This window comes from Hevea brasiliensis, chromosome 13, assembly GCF_030052815.1.
Source record: "Hevea brasiliensis isolate MT/VB/25A 57/8 chromosome 13, ASM3005281v1, whole genome shotgun sequence".
Lineage (NCBI taxonomy): Eukaryota > Viridiplantae > Streptophyta > Magnoliopsida > Malpighiales > Euphorbiaceae > Hevea > Hevea brasiliensis.
This window is the reverse complement of record NC_079505.1, coordinates 88,130,697-88,151,037: the sequence shown is the minus strand read 5'-3', so window position 1 is coordinate 88,151,037 and position 20,341 is coordinate 88,130,697. Positions and strand designations below refer to the sequence as shown.

Sequence of the window (20,341 nt, the reverse complement as noted above, 5' to 3'; positions counted from 1 at the left end):
GTTCTTATCGTAAGGCAAGTACTGACCCTCTTTGGCAGCAAGCTATGACTGATGAACTTCAGGCTTTAGAGAAAACTCATACTTGGGATTTAGTTGATCTTCCACCAAACAAGACCTCTATTGGATGCAAATGGATTTGCAAAATCAAGACCCGTTCTGATGGAACTATTGAACACTACAAAGCTCGCTTAGTAGCCAAAGGGTACACTCAAGAGTATGGTATCGACTATGAAGAAACTTTTGCTCCAGTGGCCCGATTAACATCTATTCGCAGTCTCTTAGCTATTGCTGCAGTTCGTAAATGGAAACTTTTCCAGATGGATGTCAAAAATGCTTTTCTTCATGGTGATTTAACAGAAGAGGTTTATATGCATCCTCCTCCTAGTTCTCATTCTCCTCATAAGGTTTGCAAACTTCGGCGAGCCTTATATGGATTAAAACAAGCTCCTAGGGCTTGGTTTGCCAAATTTAGTTCCACTCTTGCTCAACTTTGTTTTCTCTCTAGTCCACATGATTCTGCATTATTCACTCGCCGAACTGACAGTGGTATTGTTATTCTGTTGCTTTTTGTCGATGATATGATAATAACAGGAGATGATTTATCTGGTATTTCAGAGTTACAACATTATCTCAATCAGCATTTTGAAATGAAAGACCTGGGTTCTCTCAGCTATTTTTTGGGTCTTGAAGTTTCTCAAAATTCTGATGGCTATTATCTATCTCAAGCCAAGTATGCATCCGACTTACTTTCTCGAGCATGCATCACTGATAGCAAAACAGTATCAACCCCATTGGAGCTCAATTGCAAACTTACACCTCTTGATGGCACTCCTTTTGATGATCCTACTTTGTATCGACAGCTTGTCGGGAGTCTTATTTATCTCACAGTTACTCGACCTGATATTTCATATGCTGTTCATCTGGTCAGCCAGTTTATGTCTGCTCTTCGCTCAACTTATTTTTCTGCAGTACTTCGAATCCTTCGTTATATCAAAGGCACTCTTTTTCATGGTTTGCACTTTTCCGCTACCTCCTCCCTAATATTATCTTGCTACTCTGATGCTGATTGGGTAGGTGATCTGACAGATCGTCGCTCTACAACTGGTTATTGTTTCTTCTTGGGTAATTCTCTTATCTCTTGGCGTAGCAAAAAGCAAACTGTTGTTGCACGTTCTAGCACAGAATCTGAATATCGTGCTCTTGCTGATGCTACATCTGAATTACTTTTGTTACGGTGGTTATTAACTAATTTAGGTGTCACTCATTCTTCTGCCACAATACTTCATTGTGATAAAAGAAGTGCCATACAGATTTCTCATAATGATGTATTTCATGAGCGTACCAAACACATCGAAATTGATTGTCATTTTGTAAGTCATCATATTGCTTATGGCACCATATATTTGATTCCTGTCTCCTCTGTCACCTAAACCACTGATATATTCACCAAAACGCATCCTCCCGCTCGCTTTCAGGATATCTTAAGCAAACTCAAGTTGGCATATGTGCTACCACCTTGAGTTTGAAGGGGGTGTTAGCATAATTACAACAATTAGCATGATTATAGGAGATTTGTGTAGTATAATTACAACAATTAGCATGATTATAGGAGATTTATAGCATAATTATAGCGATTATTATTCTTATCTAAATTAGCTCATATTCTCATGTATAAATAGATGTGATATCTCTGTAAATAATACAGAGACAAAATACATAATTCTTTACTTCATTACTTGTATTCTCTCTTCTAACATGGACAAAAGAACTAATTTTTAGTGCTTTGGATAAATTTTTCACTTTTTTTTCATGGGTGTGAGACCCATAATATTATATAGAATGAACAAAGTACATAGTAATTCTTCCAATAAGCAACCTCACCGCGTAAATCTTCATTTCCTCGTCAACACATGCTCGCTGGAACTTTTCGTTAGTTAATCTCGTGTTCCTCGCATGGCTAGGCTGAAGATTCAGAAAATGGCAAGGGCTTGCTTATAGGCACTCATTACTTATTTACTACCTTGTAAGCTCGGAGGGCTTATACAAGCTTCCATGTCTTTGCAATCTGAGTTTGCATACTTCAAGTAATTCTCAATCTCTTTATTTTCTAAGCTTCCAAGTCTTCGATGGAACCACTTCTTGTGATGATGATGATGTTTTGGTCTGCTCTCGCTTATGGCGATGGCTATGTCATTAGGGAAGAGGTCTCGGAGCACAAATGCATGTATTATTGTGGTTACAAGCAGAGCTGTGACTGTGAATGTGGAAGTGATTGAGAGTATAACGGCAAGAGTTTGAGTTACTATGTTGGTGACTTCATTTGAGTACCTAATGGTTGCAATGGCGGCTCCAGTCATTGGGAAAGTGTACGCCCACCAAGCCAATGAGAACCTATAAACTCAAGAAAGCATAAATGGTAGGACAACTTCAGAAGAGGAAAACTGATGGACTGGTAAACAGCTTCAAAAGTCAGAAACTTACTTGAATCCTCGGAAAAAATTAATACGAACTGCCTGCAGAATTACAAAACACAGGAACATGGTTAGACAATAGAAATCAATCACAGCCAATGATGAGAAGTAGTTTACTGGTTTTCAAATGGTCAAGCTAATCAAGTGGCAGAGACAAACCAGTGAGAAATAAAGAAACAGGGCAATGAAGTAAGCAATCCGCGAGCCATAATCAAAGGAGCCTTGAATCTTTGCCCATGCCATGGAAGCAACACTAGGAGCTGCAACAAACAGAAAGAATACTGGATGGAGCTCCTTTGGGAGGGTTTCATTTGTTGGAAGTCTCTGGTAGAGGGTTACAAATAGGACAGTGTAGTGAGCCAACCCAACAGCAAAGAAGAAAATAGGTCCTTCTTTTAGCCCCATTGACGCACCCAACAGTGCCCCAACAAAATTCCCTACAACTGAGAGATGATTTGAAGGATTTGCTACCCTTGAAAGCCTCCTTTGTCCTCCAGACATCCATTGTCCATAGATCTTAAGCTCAAGGCAGAGGATTGGAGTCATGAGAATATACCAAAGGACACCATGCAGGTTGTTGGCAACTGAAGGAGGCACTCCAAGTGCTAAGAACAGGAGGGCTATCCATGGAGCAAAGAAGAAATTGGCACGGATTGGGTGGTAATATTCACGACGAACAGCTTCAAAGTAGAGAATTACCTTGAGAAGATAGATGGAAGCTACAATGGCTACAAGAGCAAGAGAGATACACCATAGGACAAGATTTACATTCGGGCTAATGTGGAGAAATTTTGTGGAGGCAGAGTTGGCCAGGGTTTTCCACATGATTGCTTGGCTGCTTATGCCAAGACAAATACCAAATGAAGAGATGGGATACCGAAGAAGAAATGGCCATATCTTGTCATCTGGTAGCACTATTTCTTCTGAGGCCTATGAAATTAGCAACAGAAATGATATTCACTGTCTGAAAAAATAAGGATTGAACAAAAATCACATATAAGGGATTGAAGGAACCTAAGCACTTACTCTAAGGTTTTCCAACTCAGGCCCTTCCAATGCATCATAGTATCGATCCACAGGTAAAGCATCCTTCTCTGTTCTATGCTCTACAAAATTCTCTGGTGAGGGTTCATGTGGCTTCCCTCGTAAATGTGATATCTGACTTTCAAGTTTCCCAGACCATGTTTTGAAAGAATCATATCTTTTATCCTTCAATTTTTTATTGTTATGAGACTTTGTAACATTAACTCCCAGCTCAACTGCACATCCCTTTGGCATTGGCTGAGAATGAAATTTTGTTTGTTTTCTCTGCGAGCTGGCGGCCACAGATTTAGCAGAAGAAACAGAAATTCCATTGCCTAAACTTGTTTCTCCATTATCTTCAAAAAGAACTTTTTCATTGATCTCTGAGTTGTTTCCCCTTGGAGAAGTTGGCATGCTAATGGAAATAGAATGAGTCCTTTGATCGTTGATGGGTTGAAATTTGTCAGAGCGGTTCTCAGAAGCAATAGTTCCATTTCCCTGCCGTGAATAAGATTAAAATGTTATTATGCCTTAGCCGGTTATAGTTCTTTTTTCACTTCTTCCCTATGACGAAGAAAATTAACACAAACCCAGTACCATTTTATGCATAATCAGGCTGAAATTACTTATTCTTTTGCTCAAGGCATATGATGAAGGAATAACCACAAAACATACCATAGCCGATGAAGCGATAGGATGAGAACCACTGGGTTGGTTCTGATTACTATTCGAGCTACAGTTGCTATCAAAGCCGGTCACTTCTTTGGATAAGATGTATTTTATGAGTGTTGGAATGGATTCTTCGTGCTTTGCTAAATCTTGGGTTTCCATTCTAAAACAGCTAAACCTGTAAGTGAGTTTTGTGAAGTTTCACATTAGCAAAGTTATCACTGTCCCCAACACTTGATAGCCAAACAACTAATCTATTTAGCTATATATCATTTTCCATCAAAGATTGTCAATCCTTGATGTTCTGCTTCATAATGTCAGAGAAGCAATCTCATAACCACTGACCAGCATCGCAATGAAAAAAAAATTGCAGAGTCGAAATTTAAATTATTCGAAACTGAAAGATCATTCACATTCACAACTGAAAAAAAAACAATCAGGGTCGTCATCTCATGGTTATATGTGAAGAAAGCAATGAATGGGGATGTCCAGGTCATCGAGTGACTAGGATTTGACAAAGGAAGAAGACAATATCAGATTGTACGATTCATGAACAGAGTAACTAATCAAGTAGGCATTTTCAACCACAAAACTTTTAAACATGTCAGAAATCAAGAAAAGCGAGCACCAGATGCCGTTGAAGAAAATAATCATAAAAATGAAGGATCTATATACTCACCTCCTACTTTGCTAAATCTTTTACAGCTGATGAAGGCAAGATTTTTAATCACAGTTATCAGATTTCTCAGAAAACCAGTGTTCGGGCAGAGCTGCAAAACAAAGATATTGTACCCTTTTCTGCTCTGACGCTAAAGAAAACTCAGAACAAAACCAAATACTGACAAGAAAGAAAAAAAAGAAGGCCCAACAAATGAGCACAATCATAAATAATGTTAATGGCGGGAGTTAAACCATCAAGTCAACTACCCTTTGTGTGATAATCACTGCTGCTTTTTTTGAGGATGATAATATGACATTTTTCATGCAGAAGACAAATCAAACCAAGGCAAAACTAAACAATGCAACAGATGGTGTTTTTATTATTTATCTGTCTGGGCTTGAATGGTTTGTCATTATTATCAATCATTTAGAGTCGGCGTTTTTTTTTTATTAACCAAAAAAAAAACCAGTGAGTTAGCTTTGACTAGCAGCTAAACTAGAGCTGCACACAGCTAAATCGTATTGGATTTTTTAATAATATTCTTTTATATTATTTATGATTAATAAATTTATTTATTATTATTTTTAATATATTTAATAAGGATTAACGAGCAGTAGGTCAAAGTTTATATAGAACACGAAAGCCTCCTCTCCTCCATTGTAGGCAGAAAGAAAAAATGAAATAAAATACAAATTGCAGTGAATGCTGCGACATTGTCGGAATTGCAAATAAAAATGGCGGATGAATGTAAGAAACATGAGAAGCAACAACTTAGATAAACAATAAGGAAAAATATATTAAAAATTGGGTAAAGATATTGAACAAAATGTGAGACAACAAATATGAAAATTTAATATTTAAATACAATACAGATATGTAATATTCAAATATTTTGATAGGATTACTTAATTAATCAGCATAATTATGAAGGCAAATGTGTGGATCAATTAAAGAAGAAGAAAGTACAAATAATAAAATAGCCTGTCATTTATCAAGTTGAAGCCATGCACACCCCACACGGTGGCTCCTTTTCTTTGTGGCCGACAGATCAACGTGTCCCTTTCCCATTCCATCACGTGATAATAAATATCATAAGGTCAAAAGCAAGTGATGGAGTGTTCATAAAACACAGTAAAGAAAAATGAAGAAATAGGGAGGGGTGAAGGTGAAGTGGAATCCAACATGACCTAAGAATAAAGATGATGCAAAGGACAAAAAATTGAAGGAAAAACCTAAATTATCATGGCGTACAACATCAGCATGCCCGTACACCACACTTTGGATGGCTTTAAATTGAGATCGATCGATCCATTATGCTATCAAAATATCTAAACTAAAGTTACTAGACGTAATAGCTTTAACTAAATGGGAGTGGCAGAGCTAGAAATTTAAGTTCATATGAAAAAATATATATAATACATGCATGATATTTAAATTTATAAATGAAGATGAGTACTGCTGTGTGGATATCAAATGACTTCTGCTAAAAAAAAAAAAAAAATCAAATTCCCTATTGTTGCTTAATTAGCTTTTAAGGAAATATAGGTTTATCTAATGGGCTGCTGAATCATTAAAGAATAATCGAAGAACTCTCTCTCGTTAAGTTCAAGAGAGAAATTTCGCTCAAGTTTGCCCTTTTGTCTTTCGGTTTTGCCAAGCTTCCATCTCCATTTTTGGTGTTAGTCCAACCTAGCTTGTGAGGCAATCTCTTCCATCTGGGCTTGGTAGTAAATATGTTTTGATTTTTGTTGGTTACGAAAATTAGGTAGAGAAAGGTGAGAGCTTTGTGACAATCTAGGTTTTGATTTGTGGTGGTGGAGCTACACCTTGCCAATGTTTATGGCTATGGCTATGGGAGGTTCCCTGCACTATTGGTGGTGGGTATCTAGGGGATTTTGAACTAGTCTCTTCTTGGTGGCTTCTGCCCTTTCCTTTAAGCTTGATTGAGAGGCCTATGGTGTTTGTTTTGGCTCCTGAAATCCAGCAGCTAGCTGAGTTCAATGTAAGTAGCGGTGGTTTCTTGGTGAGTAAACTTGTTTCTTGTTTGTTAAGGAGCTTCCAAGTTCGTTCCTTACAGTTTTCTTGCTCCAGCTCCAGCGAGGACCAGTGGCACTAATAGGATCTTGAAGGTTGCTTTTCGATTCTCTAGGATTAAGGCTTATGGGAAGACTTTGGTTTTATGGTTGTGCTAGGTTTGGGCTTCTTAAGCCTTGTATTATTTACTAAGCCTCTTGTAAATCTGCCCTTTAGGCCATGTTAATGCCAGTTGATATTTTTACGGTTAAAAAGTTAAAGAATAATGATTTAATGGATTGCTGAATCATTTAATGGTTAAGGAATAATAACTTGATGGTGTAAAACACTATTTGATTAATAACGAGTTTAAATAATGAGATGGGTCAAACAATTGAATTTGATATTAAAAGACAGATACCTAGTTGGATTAAGAGAGGCAATATAGGTTGAACTAAGGGGGACAATATGATGATATAGAAAAGAATTTCTACAGATAAATTTTTTATTTTGCATGGGTAATCGTCTCTACTAATTCCTCTTATTTTTAGTGTTGATTAATGTGAAGTTATTTTTAAACTTATAAAATATTGAATTCAAGTGTCAATTAATTTTAAATGAAAATCCCTAATCTTATAATAAATATGTGTTTAAATTATATATATTTTTTGGTTTCATTCTACAAATAGAGGGTTTTGCATTTTAATTTATGATGAATCCAACATAGATAAAAGAAATTTCGTTAAATGAAATCTCATGGTCCACTCTCAGTCTCAATCGACACAAAGGCGAGCGCAGTCCATCTTAACTCAGGGAGTCAAGATCAGTGTCCTTTCTTTTGCCTACTCGGGTCTTTTTTTTTTAAAAGAAAAGGATATTCATAGAGCGTTAAGCAGCCACTGATGTTTCTCAAAACACATGCAGATCTCTCTTAAATTTGAGCTCCAAAGTTCAAACCGATAAGCCTGCAACTTCCTAATTTTAGATTTGTTGGGTTTCATCCATGAACTCCTTAATGGGCCTGCGTTTTTCTCCAAAACAGGGCCTACATTTTTTCTCTAAGCAACTACAAATCTTTTTGTCCCAACTCCCTCAACTTGTGGCAGCCACCTGTGAGGCGGCTTCTTCTTTTGCTTCAATTACAATACCCATATTCACTTAATTTGCATCTATATAACATGATTGATTGACCTTAAAAGATAATGTATTGTCGAAATTTTGAAATTTCTGTAAGAACTATGATTAAGTAGCATGCAATTATAATTAAAAAAATCAAATCAAATCGTTTGATTTCAACTTTGTCAATTCATTTTTTTTTTACTACTCAATTGATTCATTTTTTATTAGTAATTTTAGAGAAATTTACGCCGCAAAAACTTTGAAAGTTATCATAAATAAATTTCAATTAGCAATGATGAAAAAAGCACGGCAAATGATGCATTGAATAATCTGATGGAAAAGAGACTTGTTGGAAAGGTTACTTTATATACAAACGTCTCCAAAAGCACAAAAGGACAACTTGAGCAGTTAAATTATGGGAAGAAACAAACTAAGCCGCAGCACACATATAAACAGATGGTGGATTTGAATCATTGATGTTTGCATTGCAGGGTGTCTGCTTTTGGAAGGAATGGGTTGTATCATGAAGAATATTTTATATATTATCCCATTAATTATAGTGATTCAGATTTCTCCTTAGTTTGATCTTTGCTGCGGCTCTGGATGCATGCATATCCTCATCTAGATTCCATTAACTTCTATATAATTTGATTATAGATCTCTAATTTTAACCTTTAATACATAATTAAATTCACACAAAACCAAAATGATGCCTTCAGAGGAAGTGGCTTGAACACTAGTTTTTTTTATGGTAAAAAACGATGCCTTCATTCTAGTAGTGACAAATCCTTCCACTAGCAAGTCGGCGTTGCAACCGAAAGGCCAGTCGGCAAGTCCTGCTAGTGCCTGGCCAACCTTGCCAAACTGGTTTGGCTTTTAGCGAGTTAGCAACTTGATTTTACAACCTGTGCGTCGGCTCATTTTCTTATCGGCTGCCTTTTGCTTCTTATTTCTTAATTAATTCACATATACTACGCATAAATAATTGCATCCGGGAAATAATAATAATAATAATAATAATAATAAGTTGGGTGGGAAATTTATTTTTTTTAAAAATTGGAAATTAAGTGTGATTTGGCAATTGGGCATTGGCATTGGCATCCATCGTTGAATGCTATCACATCTCTAGACAATTTGATAGGATGAATAGAAAGAAAAACTTTGCTTACAAAAAATTAAAGAAGAAAACTAATTCTCAAGTTCTTGAATATTTTACATTTTAATATTAAGCATTTTAAAAGTATTATTTCTGATTATCTAAATTTTTATTTTATTTTTTTAAAGGTTCGTAAGATTTGTTGTTCATTAAATTAACATTTGTATTTCTTTAATATGTCTACATCAAATGCTTTACCGGTTACCACCAATGCAAGTGTGACCTTTTGCAAGTAGTCCTCTCATCATCGTCCATGATACTCGGATGGATGATGATATTTTAGTAAATTAAAAGGCTTTTTTTTTCAAAGAAGGGATCACAATGGACGGCCAGATTTTGACAAGGCATGCTATTGGTTGATGGTGGAGGATATTGGTTTATGTCCATACCTTAAAGATTCGAAGTTTCTAGAAATGGAAAGTGTACAACCAATCAAAGACTCGTACGTAATTAGGTTGGGATTTAACGAAGTTAAAAACTTTTTGCAGCTATATAGTTACTTACCCAATCAGTAAGGACTTTGTTTGTTGGGTTTAAATTGACTCACAAAGTTAAACTTTTTAAAAAATATAAAAATTGGCCTTTTTAACTTACATTACCAAAGCTAACTTTTCAAAAAGTTTACCGTTTGTTTCCTTTATGCAAACAAGTAAGTAACTTATAAGAGACTTAAATTATGTTTAGTTATAATTTTTAAGATAATATTTAACGTTTTAATTAGAGTTAAAATATTATTTTTTTATTTATATTATTTAAAAATATAATATTTATACTAATATTTAAAAATTAAATAAATGATTCATGAAAAATTTTTCAAATCAAAAAATGTTTTTTATTGGAGTCAATAAAATTTTATCATCATTTTTATATTTAGCTGCTAATTTAATAATTATTTTATCATATATTTCTACTTTAATAACTATATAAATAACTAATAACTAGTAAAATAAATAAAATAGATAATAACTAATAATAAATATTATTAGATATGACTTAAGTAAGTTGTAATTTTTTAATTAAGTATAATATAATTTATTAATTAATTTTTTTTTTACTCATTATGCTTTAAATTGCACTATAATTTTTTTTATTTAAGAGTAAATATGCTTTTTTTAAATTAATTTTTATGTCAGACACACCTATATCATATTTTTTAAAAAAAAATAAATTTTTTAAAATACCTTTAAAAAGTAAAATTTTCAAGAATTATACCATTTTAAACTTGCTGTGCTTTTCTTCCTTGCTTGACAAGCGTAAGTCTGGGCTTTTTGAAATCAGCTGCGAGCCCGTGACATTTGCAGCCATTAAACGAAGTACATCTTTGTTTTTTTAGAATAAACCAAGTACATCTTCACTGACACGTTAAAAGATTCCATTGTGATCATAGGCAAGTTGGCAATTTTTAACTTTTCTTTTCAAAATATGCATACAAATTATAATGGAGATAAGATGGTAAATGAGTTACGAGTGTCTTGCTCTCTAAGATTGGATATATGAAAATTGCATATTGACAAAGGATTACAATTTGGAGCAAACTGTTCTTCTTACCTTATTCATTGCCTTTAATAAAAGTCATCAGGAAGACCTTTCCAGCTATGATCTAAAAGCAGATCCAGAAAATGTGAAGACAGCCTATGCAAGGGAAGTTCTCTCACAGTGCGAAGCCAACAGAATGTCACGAGTACCTGTTCTTGTGGTTGATGATCATAAGAAGGTGGAAGAGGAGCAGGAAGACGAGGTTCATGGTTATCAAGAATCGGTTAATGGGTTACCAATAACACCAATTATTATATGTGTTATTGCAAAAAGTGAAATGGAAAAACAAGACAAGTGATGAAGGTGAGGAAAATAAAATATGGCCTGGTGACAACAGAGAAAAACACTCTCTCATTGGATTCTTTCTCTGTGCTTTGTTTTTAATGATTATTTTTATTTTTTGAACACTGTGTTCTGTTTGATGGGTGAGTGGGGATCTATGCAATTCGCCAACACAACAACGATTGGAGATTTAAGATTTGTTAGGTCCATTATGAACAATGCTCTTTCCAATTTGCTAAAGAGATAAAGTTTCTTAAAAACTTGAGCAGTGAGAGCTCTTATCAAAAGGATGCACAATAAGAGATTCTGTTGGCTAAAATATACATATAGTGAGATTCCTTTCATTACCCTTGCCCTCAGGCTTGAGGCCCTTTTCCAACTCAGCAGCACATGCTTGGGAATTGAAAATCTTTTGGCCGCATTGTTGTTTGTGGCTTACACGCAATGCCACTTTCCTCTGAACTACTTTATGTAAAATCTTTCACCCCCCCACCATACCAAAAGCTTCTTTTTTGGCTCCGATGTACACATACAAAAAGCTACCACAACAAAATCACATTTTGCTTTCAAACAATGGTCGCTCTTAATTAATTTCTTCTATTATCCCTAATCGTATTTATTTAAACACTATTTAGGCTTACACTATGTTTGGATAGAGGGAAAATAAGAGAGAAAAGAAAATTTGAGAGTAAAATAATTTTATTTTTCATTGTTTTGTGTTTGGATAGAGAGAAAGGAAAATTTGAGAGGAAAATAAATTTATTTTGTCAACTTCTACTTTCTCTCTAAAATTGAGAGATAGTGGAATAAAAATATATAAAATTACAGATATACCCCTATATTATATAAGTTTTTATTTTTTAATTTAGAGATAAAATTGTAATTTTATTATTTATAAAGTAACTTTCCTTTTTATATTTTTCACTATCCAAAAATAAGAGAAAAAATATATTTTTCCCTCATTATTATTAACTTTTTATTTTCCTCTCATTATTTTCCTTCCTCCAATCCAAACACAATGTTAAGATCGATAGGTTAAAAAAAATAAATAGCTTGAAAAATTTTATTTAGTTGTTTTTAACATTTTTATAATTAAAATATGTTAAATTTAATTTTTAATTATTTCTAATTAACATATTTTAAAAAAATGTACATATTGTTTATAATTAAAATATGTACACATTGGAAATGGTACGTTTTGCTTGTCCTAGCATTGTTTCCAAACCTTCCCACAAACATTTACCCCACTCCGATAAAAAGCCAATACCGAAACTCTTTGTTAATCTATAAATTAATCTTATGGAAAATGTATTTAAATCTTTGTATTTTTCTTGGATTTTAAATAATATAATGGGTATAGATTATTGATTTTTTACGATCTGGCAGATGGAAAAGGCAATGAAAACAGATTGTTTTCCAAATAAGGGTCAAAAGATTGTGGTTGTGCGAGGCTGCATCAAATGTGATGGGTGATGGGGCCGCTATTGTTTTGTCTGGTTGAACTTTTAATTAATAAGCCAGTGTATGTAGGAGTACCCGCCTCTTCTATTCCATGTTCTGAGTTGCATCTCTTCTTTATGTAGGTTACTTGTGGACTGTGGCGTGGTGGTGAGTCCATATTGGCCTAGAAGGCAATGAAACTTCAACCCAAAGTTGAAAGGTGCAAATAAGCTTTTTTCTTTTTCTTTTGACTTGTCCTTGTGCAGCCCTGTAAAGCAATGACCAAAAGAGCAGCCTAATCTTCTATATTCAACACATCTAATCTTTAATTAGCAGACTTTTTTTTTTAACCTTTCTGATACTCCCCCAGATTTTTAAAGGATGGACAGTTTGATACGTTTAGTTAAACCTTGTGTTAATTTAGTTGCTCTAAGTTTGAAAATTTTGTTCACTATGCTTCGGAAGATTTTCTGTGGACAAATCAAAGACGTACAACAGGTTCACCCTTATTGGAGAGAGACAGAGAGTGGTAAATCTTACCTATTAAGTAATTCTTAATTACGAGACAAATCAAATGCTTCGAGATTAACTTTACTTATGGTGTTAAAATGTTAATTATAGTAAACTAATAGTACATGTGTTTATAATTTAGTTTAAAAAAAATTAGTTTTTAATAATAACTTTAACAATAATTTCTAAAAATTATTACTTTATATGAGAGTGATCTATGTTGATTTTTTTATGATTATAATAATGCATATGGTAGGGCAGGGAAAGTAGGTAATATGATTATTGTATAATAAAACAAATAAAAAAAATGAAAAAGCAGAGGAAGAAACCCACGAGACGAAAAGCAGAGAAGAGAAGGGCTGAAGAGAAGAGACCGACCAAGAAAATAATTAAAAGAAAAAGGCCAATGGGGAGAAAACGAAAAAGAAAAAGAAAAAGAAAAGAAAAGAAAGAAAACCGAGATTAGACGGTCTCGTCCCGCTAAGTCAAAAAAGCAAAGTAAAATACCAAAAATTCAGTTTTTCCCGGCTGGCAATGAACGTCCATTAATTGAGCACTCTATAAATAGTTGGAGAGGCCAGGCCACAGAGCTCAACAACTCATACCTGTCAAAAAGCTTATACACAACCCATTTTCTTACACATTCTCCTCAATATTTGATTGGATTCTTTTAATTCTTGAACCTCTTGATCCGCCTCTCTTTTTGCAAATCCTTCATAACCTTTGAATCTTGCCTCCTTTTTTGTTTTCTTTTGCCTTAACAAGTAGGTTTACGAGTTTTGTTGGTGCTCAAAGCTTTTTCTTGATCGTGCTTTCTGGTACAAACTTGAGGTTTTACTTTTTGGTGTTCTTGGCTTGACTAGGAAAAACATTTACACGAGGGGAGGGGAGACACAGAGAAAAAAGAAAGATGGAGCAGAAGCATTTCTTGTTGTCTGCTTTGAGTGTAGGAGTTGGGGTTGGGTTGGGATTGGCTTCTGGGCAGAGCATAAGTAGATGGGCTGGTGGAAATGTTTCTCCAGATGATGTCTCAGCTGAGCAGATTGAGCAGGAATTGATCAGACAGGTGATTGATGGCAGAGACAGTAAGGTCACCTTTGATGAGTTTCCTTATTACCTCAGGTAATTATGCTTCCTCTGGTGTTAAAAAAAAAAAAAAAAGTCGTCCATTACATGATTAAGGTGTTTTTTTTTGGTTTATGTTCATCTGAGCATTTGAAAGATATTGAGTTCTACAGTTGTCCTGTTTTGTTTTTATTTTCCGTTAACACATGAAGTTTTGGTCTATTATAATCACCTGGCAAACGCTCTGCCATTGTTTTATTCTTTGTACATGCTCATAATATCCTGTCTCTTTTTTTTTTTCCTCCTCTCTCTCTCAAAGTGTTTGGTGTTTGAGTTTTAATTAATGGATTTTCTCATATTTTGTAGATTATTCTCCCTGCGTGATTCTTGCTTCTTAATGATTCGAAATTGATTTCCTTTTTCTGTGTAGATTACCCTTTATAAGTTCAATCTGTAAACAGGAGCTTTACTCTTCCATAGATTTCAAGCTGGAAAGTCAAGAAGTCCTAATATATAATATTTGTACTTTATTTTTAAAATTCAATAATGATTTACTGAAACGTGCTAACAATTTTTTTTAATATTCTAAGGTGTTAACCTACCACTTTTTGTTGTTGATTGCCTTGTTCCTTTAATTTATGGTTTTCAAGATTTTTGGTTCTTAAGTGAATATTATTCGGTTATAATTGGATATCAATCTTGTTTGTGAATTATACAACTTTGTTATAAATGAAATTCTAGTCATTATATGGTTTGAATTTTGTTAAATTTTAGAATTCTTTTTCTCTTGAACAGTTACCCTTGATAGAAGTTGAGTAATGACGTTATGCAAAGATAATAATTTTAGTATTTCTAAGAACTAATTCTATGAAATTATTTCGAATGATGCTTCTAACACTGCAACTTTTAGGGTTAGGTTTCATTTTTTGATGTTTTGGTTCTGATGATGGGAAAACGCAGTGATATAACTCGGGTTTCATTGACAAGTGCTGCATATATTCATTTAAAGCACTCAGACGTTTCCAAGCACACCAGGAACCTCTCACCTGCTAGTAGGGCTATTTTGCTTTCAGGACCTGCTGGTATGCAACGGAACTATGCCTTATACTTTTGCAGTTGAGTATTATCTTTCAAAAGATTTGCAAACTAATTTCGTTTCTATTTAATCTTCTGAAGAACTTTACCAGCAAATGCTCGCCAAGGCTTTAGCTCATTACTTTGAGTCCAAGTTGCTGTTATTGGATGTTACTGATTTTTCCATAAAGGTGTGTTTGCAATATCTTCAAGTGTTCAATTTCACCTGCCTTTGAGCTTTACTTATACTTTTAATAATCTCCTTGCTACAGATACAGAGCAAATATGGATGCACTAAAAAGGAATCTGTAAGTATTCTCTGGCTTTTGCTGATAAGTGAAGGTGCTTTAGTGGTTATATATATATTTACCTATCGTTGCATCTTTCTCTTCCTTTTGTTATACTGTAAGTGAATCTGGCCATGTAGTAGCCTTATTGGATGCTGTGCATTCTCAATTTTAATTTTTTCTACAATTCATCTTGATTTTGCCATTGGCAACATTTATTACTCATTTTGAGAGGAGTTAATAGTTTAACACTTCAAGTAGCTTTCAATGTTCTGATTTAGTTGCTTCTCCTTGTAGTCTTTCAAGAGATCCATATCAGAGGCGACATTGGAACGAATGTACAGTTTGTTTGGTTCTTTCTCAATCCTACCTCCAAGAGAAGAAATAAAAGGTATTAATTTCTATAAAGCTTGTTGAGATCTTCACATTCTCAGGGCTGTGATCTATTTTTAGTCCTTCGCTGTACTAAAACATTATGTTAGTTTATAATTTTGCTTCTGTCTGTGCAGTGGTATTTGTTCATTCTGTTTATGTCCACTAATTTTCTTGACAGTAACCACTAATCAAGAATTTTCTTGTAGGCACATTACATCGGCAAAGCAGTAGTTTGGACATTAGATCAAGGTACCACCAACACCTTTATGTACTACCCACAGTAGAGACATAAGGCTTGGCTGAGTCTACTGTGGTTGTGAGGTTACTGTCCCATTTAGATTAGATGTTGTTTAACAGTTCTGAACCTGTCTTTATAATTGCAGAAGTATCGAAGGTTTGAATAATCATTCCAAACTTCGCAGAAATGCCTCTGCTGCCTCTGACATGAGTAGCATGGCCTCCCAATCTGCTTCCACAAATTCAGGTTGCACATCCAAATTCATTTTATTTTGTGTAATATGGAACCTTAGAATAACCTGATTTGTAATTGTGTATGTTTGTGAGTTTGGTAAATTTTTATTTTATTGAAGACAGATTAGTTGCAAGTTGATTAACACTTGATGACTTCCATGTTTTTCACAATATTTAGCTATGTGGGGTTTACTCAAAGAGATACTAATGTAGAAATGGAGTCTTTTGTTTCATCTTTATCACTGCCTTATAATTTGCACATATTAGTACATTGATTGATCAGTTAATGGGGATTCTTTTGTTTTTCAGCTTCCCTCAAGCGAGTGAGTGGCTGGTGTTTTGATGAGAAACTCTTTCTGCAATCGCTTTACAAGGTAATATCATTCGTAATAAGTCGCTTGTTTGAACCCAGGTTCTTACTCTATTGAAGAACCCTTTTGTTAACTTTCACTTAAATGATGCTGTTGTTCCAAATTTTAAGCATAGATCATTGCTTTTCCTTTATGGATAACATGTACATTATACAGTACTTAATACTTGCTAGGTGGCAATTTCTTCTGTCTACAAACAAATAAATAATTAGTGTCTAGCTTATTATTGCCGTTTCCTTAGTATTAAGAGCCAGGATTTTTTTTTTTACAGGTATTGATTTTAATATCAGAAAGAAGTTCTGTCATTTTATATCTTAGGGACGTTGAAAAGGTTCTTCTTCAATCAGAAAGGATGTACAACTTGTTCAGTAAATTCTCGAAGAAACTTTCTGGTTCAGTTTTGATACTTGGTTCCCGTATGGTGGACCAAGAAGATGATTGCAGACAAGTAGATGAGAGACTTACCATGATATTCCCGTACAATATTGAGATCAAACCACCAGAAGATGAGACTCATCTTGTCAGCTGGAAAGCACAGCTGGAAGAAGACATGAAGATGATTCAGTTTCAAGATAACAAAAACCACATTGTTGAGGTACTTGCAGCAAATGATATTGAATGTGATGATTTGGCTTCAATTTGTCACGCAGACACAATGGTTCTTAGCAATTACATAGAAGAAATTGTGGTGTCAGCAATATCATATCATCTGATGAATAATAAGGATCCAGAATACCGAAATGGAAAGCTCGTTATATCATCTAAGAGGTAGATACCTACTTTTTGTTCCATTATATGCTTATTGGATCCTTTCATTTTTTTTTTTTTTTATACTATTATTCCATCTCTGGAGCAGCTTGTCCCACGGATTGGGTATATTCCAAGAAGGTAAAAGTGGTGGGAAAGATACTATAAAACTGGAAACAAATGGTGAAGTTGGCAAGGTTTGTCCTATGCTATGATCCCTTTTCCAATTATTTGAGGATAACAGAAATTGGTTGATGGTATTGATATTTCTAATCACATCCTCATTTTCATCAATTGTAGGACACTGAAGGGGAAGAGGCTGTTAGTGCAAAGGCTGAAACCCCAACATCTGAAAATAAGGGTGAAACAGAGAAATCTGTTCCTGGAGTCAAGAAGGATGGAGAGAATCCACCTCCGGCTAAAGCACCTGTAAGCCAAAGCCATTCTTTAGTTAATGGAGGTTAATATGATTTTAGTTGTCTTGCTAACAGACTCGTGTTGCTTATGGCAGGAAGTTCCTCCTGACAATGAATTTGAGAAACGAATCAGGCCAGAGGTTATCCCAGCAAGTGAGATTGGAGTGACATTTGCAGACATTGGTGCCTTGGATGAAACTAAAGAATCACTTCAGGAGCTAGTCATGCTTCCTCTTCGAAGACCAGACCTCTTCAAAGGTGGACTTCTTAAGCCTTGCAGAGGCATATTGCTATTTGGCCCCCCAGGCACAGGAAAAACAATGCTAGCCAAGGCCATAGCAAACGAAGCTGGAGCAAGTTTCATTAATGTCTCAATGTCTACCATCACTTCAAAATGGTTTGGTGAAGACGAAAAGAATGTCCGAGCGCTGTTTTCACTTGCTGCAAAGGTCTCCCCAACTATCATATTTGTTGATGAGGTTGATAGCATGCTTGGGCAGCGGACCAGAGTTGGTGAGCATGAGGCCATGCGGAAGATAAAAAATGAGTTCATGACGCATTGGGATGGACTGTTGACAAAACCTGGTGAGCGAATTCTTGTCCTTGCTGCAACCAACAGGCCATTTGACCTTGATGAAGCAATTATCAGGAGGTTTGAGCGCAGGTAAATTTCTTCCTTCATTTATCCTTTATTTTTTTCTTGATCAGTATATCATGTCTGTCGCTAGAAGTCATATTTTCAGCAGTATTGTATCTCCATTTCTTACTGAAAGATTTCTGGTTAGGTTAGCCTTCGGCAGTGCATAATGCCCCAAGTAAAGAACCTCCTTCCTTTCACCCTCTATCTTCACATCTTTGTGAGAGTCTCATGAGCTTTAGAAAGTCTCCTCTCTACCATTACTAGCTGCTGCCATCTACACTAATCTTCTTGATTATTTTAGATGATTTTATGTTTGATTTCTTAAATCTTTTTTTTTTTTTAATCTGTCTTGGTCTTCTTCCTGCAATTGTCCTTGTTAGTCACCAAATCTGAAATGGTCTTAAAGATGAAGAACCCATGCAATGAATTTACTATTACCTAAAAGTATTGCAAAATAAGTTCATGCTTGCTAACTATTGTAACTACTCTTTTTTTTTTTTTTCAAGCAGAATTATGGTTGGCCTTCCATCAATTGAGAGCAGGGAAATGATCTTGAAGACTCTTCTGGCAAAAGAGAAAACTGAAGATCTGGACTTCAAGGAACTTGCAACTATGACAGAAGGATATAGTGGAAGTGATCTTAAGGTTTGTCCATTTGTTTTTTATTTTCCCACATATTCATAGTATTCATCAATCAAATCCTTAATTAGCTGTAATCCACTCATGCCATTGACTACTTGTGAGCAGAACTTGTGTGTGACAGCTGCTTATCGACCTGTTAGAGAGTTAATACAGCAGGAGAGATTGAAGGATAAAGTAATCTTCTTTTCCTCCTTAAAAATCCCATTTTCGTATTGTCTTATTGACTCATTTTTCTTTTTATTTTTTAGTTCTGAATTTCTCTCTCCATTGATCTCTCTGCAGGAAAGAAAGCAGAAAGCTGAAGAGGGTACAAGCTCAGAAGAGGCTTCAAGTACAAAGGAAGAAGATAAAGGGGAGCGAGTAATTACTCTTAGGCCTTTAAACATGGAAGATATGAGGCAGGCAAAGAATCAGGTAAATTTTTCATGCAAATTTAGGTTTTTAATTGTCAATACCCTTGTGTGTAATCCTGTGCTTCTACATGCTTATAGTTTCTTGTGAGTCAAACCTGTTACCTCTGAAAGTGTTAACTTGTGATTTAAGATGCCAGTATCTGGCACTAGATTTAGCTCAAGATCTTCCAATTGGTGTCACACTACTTTCAGTTTTTGGAAGAAAGGTATTCCATATGTAAAAAGTCTTCTAATGAATACTGCTATGCAGGTTGCTGCTAGTTTCGCAACTGAGGGTTCAATAATGAGTGAGCTAAAGCAATGGAATGATTTGTATGGAGAAGGAGGTTCAAGGAAGAAGCAACAATTAACTTACTTCCTCTAGATTGTAGAAAGCTGTCATCTCAGGGGCACATCAGTAATGGAAAGGATGCCGAAGTTCAAGGAAAGCCCATGTGCTGCAAGTGAAATGTAATTGATCCAGGCATGCAACAGTGCAGCAATGAATAGAACGCAGCAGTACCCGAGTCTCAGAGTGAAATTCTAGCAACTCAAGCTGAGATTGTGTCAGGGTGTAGTGTGTTATTTTAAGTCATAGAAATTTGTATTCCATGCAAACAAGAGAGGGTTCTTATGTTCGTTAGGCCACCCTAACGCCATTGGACACCACATTTGGTTATTGTAATTATGTTCTAAGAATGTGTGGTACTAGGAAATGCAATGTGTTCGTGGAATTTTGGAGGAACCCTTTATATTGGGGTTTTATTAGATAAATTGCAGCCAATGAACAATATCCTCATACATTAGCATTTGTACATTGGTCTTGTATAAACTAGTATACTTCTTAATCTTGTAGAATTTAAATTACATGTGTGATTGAAAATTTGAGATTCAAATAACAAAGTGCAGAACCTACATTATGTACTGCTAAAAACAACCACAGATTCCAGCTTCCTACTATGAATTTCCTGCTAGGAATTG

General features: G+C 35.0%; 2 protein-coding genes across 2 annotated transcripts; one reads left to right on the top strand and one right to left on the bottom strand.

The window, feature by feature from the left end:
* Positions 1-1,656: 1,656 nt before the first annotated feature.
* Positions 1,657-5,177, bottom strand: LOC110637422 (S-type anion channel SLAH2). The gene is made up of 6 exons (XM_021787511.2): positions 4,843-5,177; positions 4,170-4,341; positions 3,498-3,992; positions 2,631-3,401; positions 2,482-2,513; positions 1,657-2,391 (listed from the first exon to the last, which is right to left on the bottom strand). The coding sequence occupies exons 2-6, from the start codon at positions 4,323-4,325 to the stop codon at positions 2,010-2,012; spliced, it is 1,836 nt and encodes a 611-aa protein (XP_021643203.2). The 5' UTR covers positions 4,326-4,341; positions 4,843-5,177; the 3' UTR covers positions 1,657-2,009.
* An 8,126-nt stretch (positions 5,178-13,303) lies between these two features.
* On the top strand, positions 13,304-20,208 carry LOC110637425 (uncharacterized). The gene is made up of 17 exons (XM_021787513.2): positions 13,304-13,644; positions 13,744-14,002; positions 14,906-15,027; positions 15,122-15,210; positions 15,292-15,327; positions 15,604-15,697; positions 15,888-15,930; positions 16,065-16,165; positions 16,462-16,526; positions 16,795-17,291; positions 17,380-17,467; positions 17,571-17,699; positions 17,782-18,350; positions 18,836-18,971; positions 19,074-19,142; positions 19,251-19,382; positions 19,632-20,208. Exons 2-17 carry the CDS (start codon positions 13,791-13,793, stop codon positions 19,743-19,745), a joined length of 2,496 nt encoding a protein of 831 aa, XP_021643205.2. The 5' UTR covers positions 13,304-13,644; positions 13,744-13,790; the 3' UTR covers positions 19,746-20,208.
* The last annotated feature ends 133 nt before the right edge of the window (positions 20,209-20,341 follow it).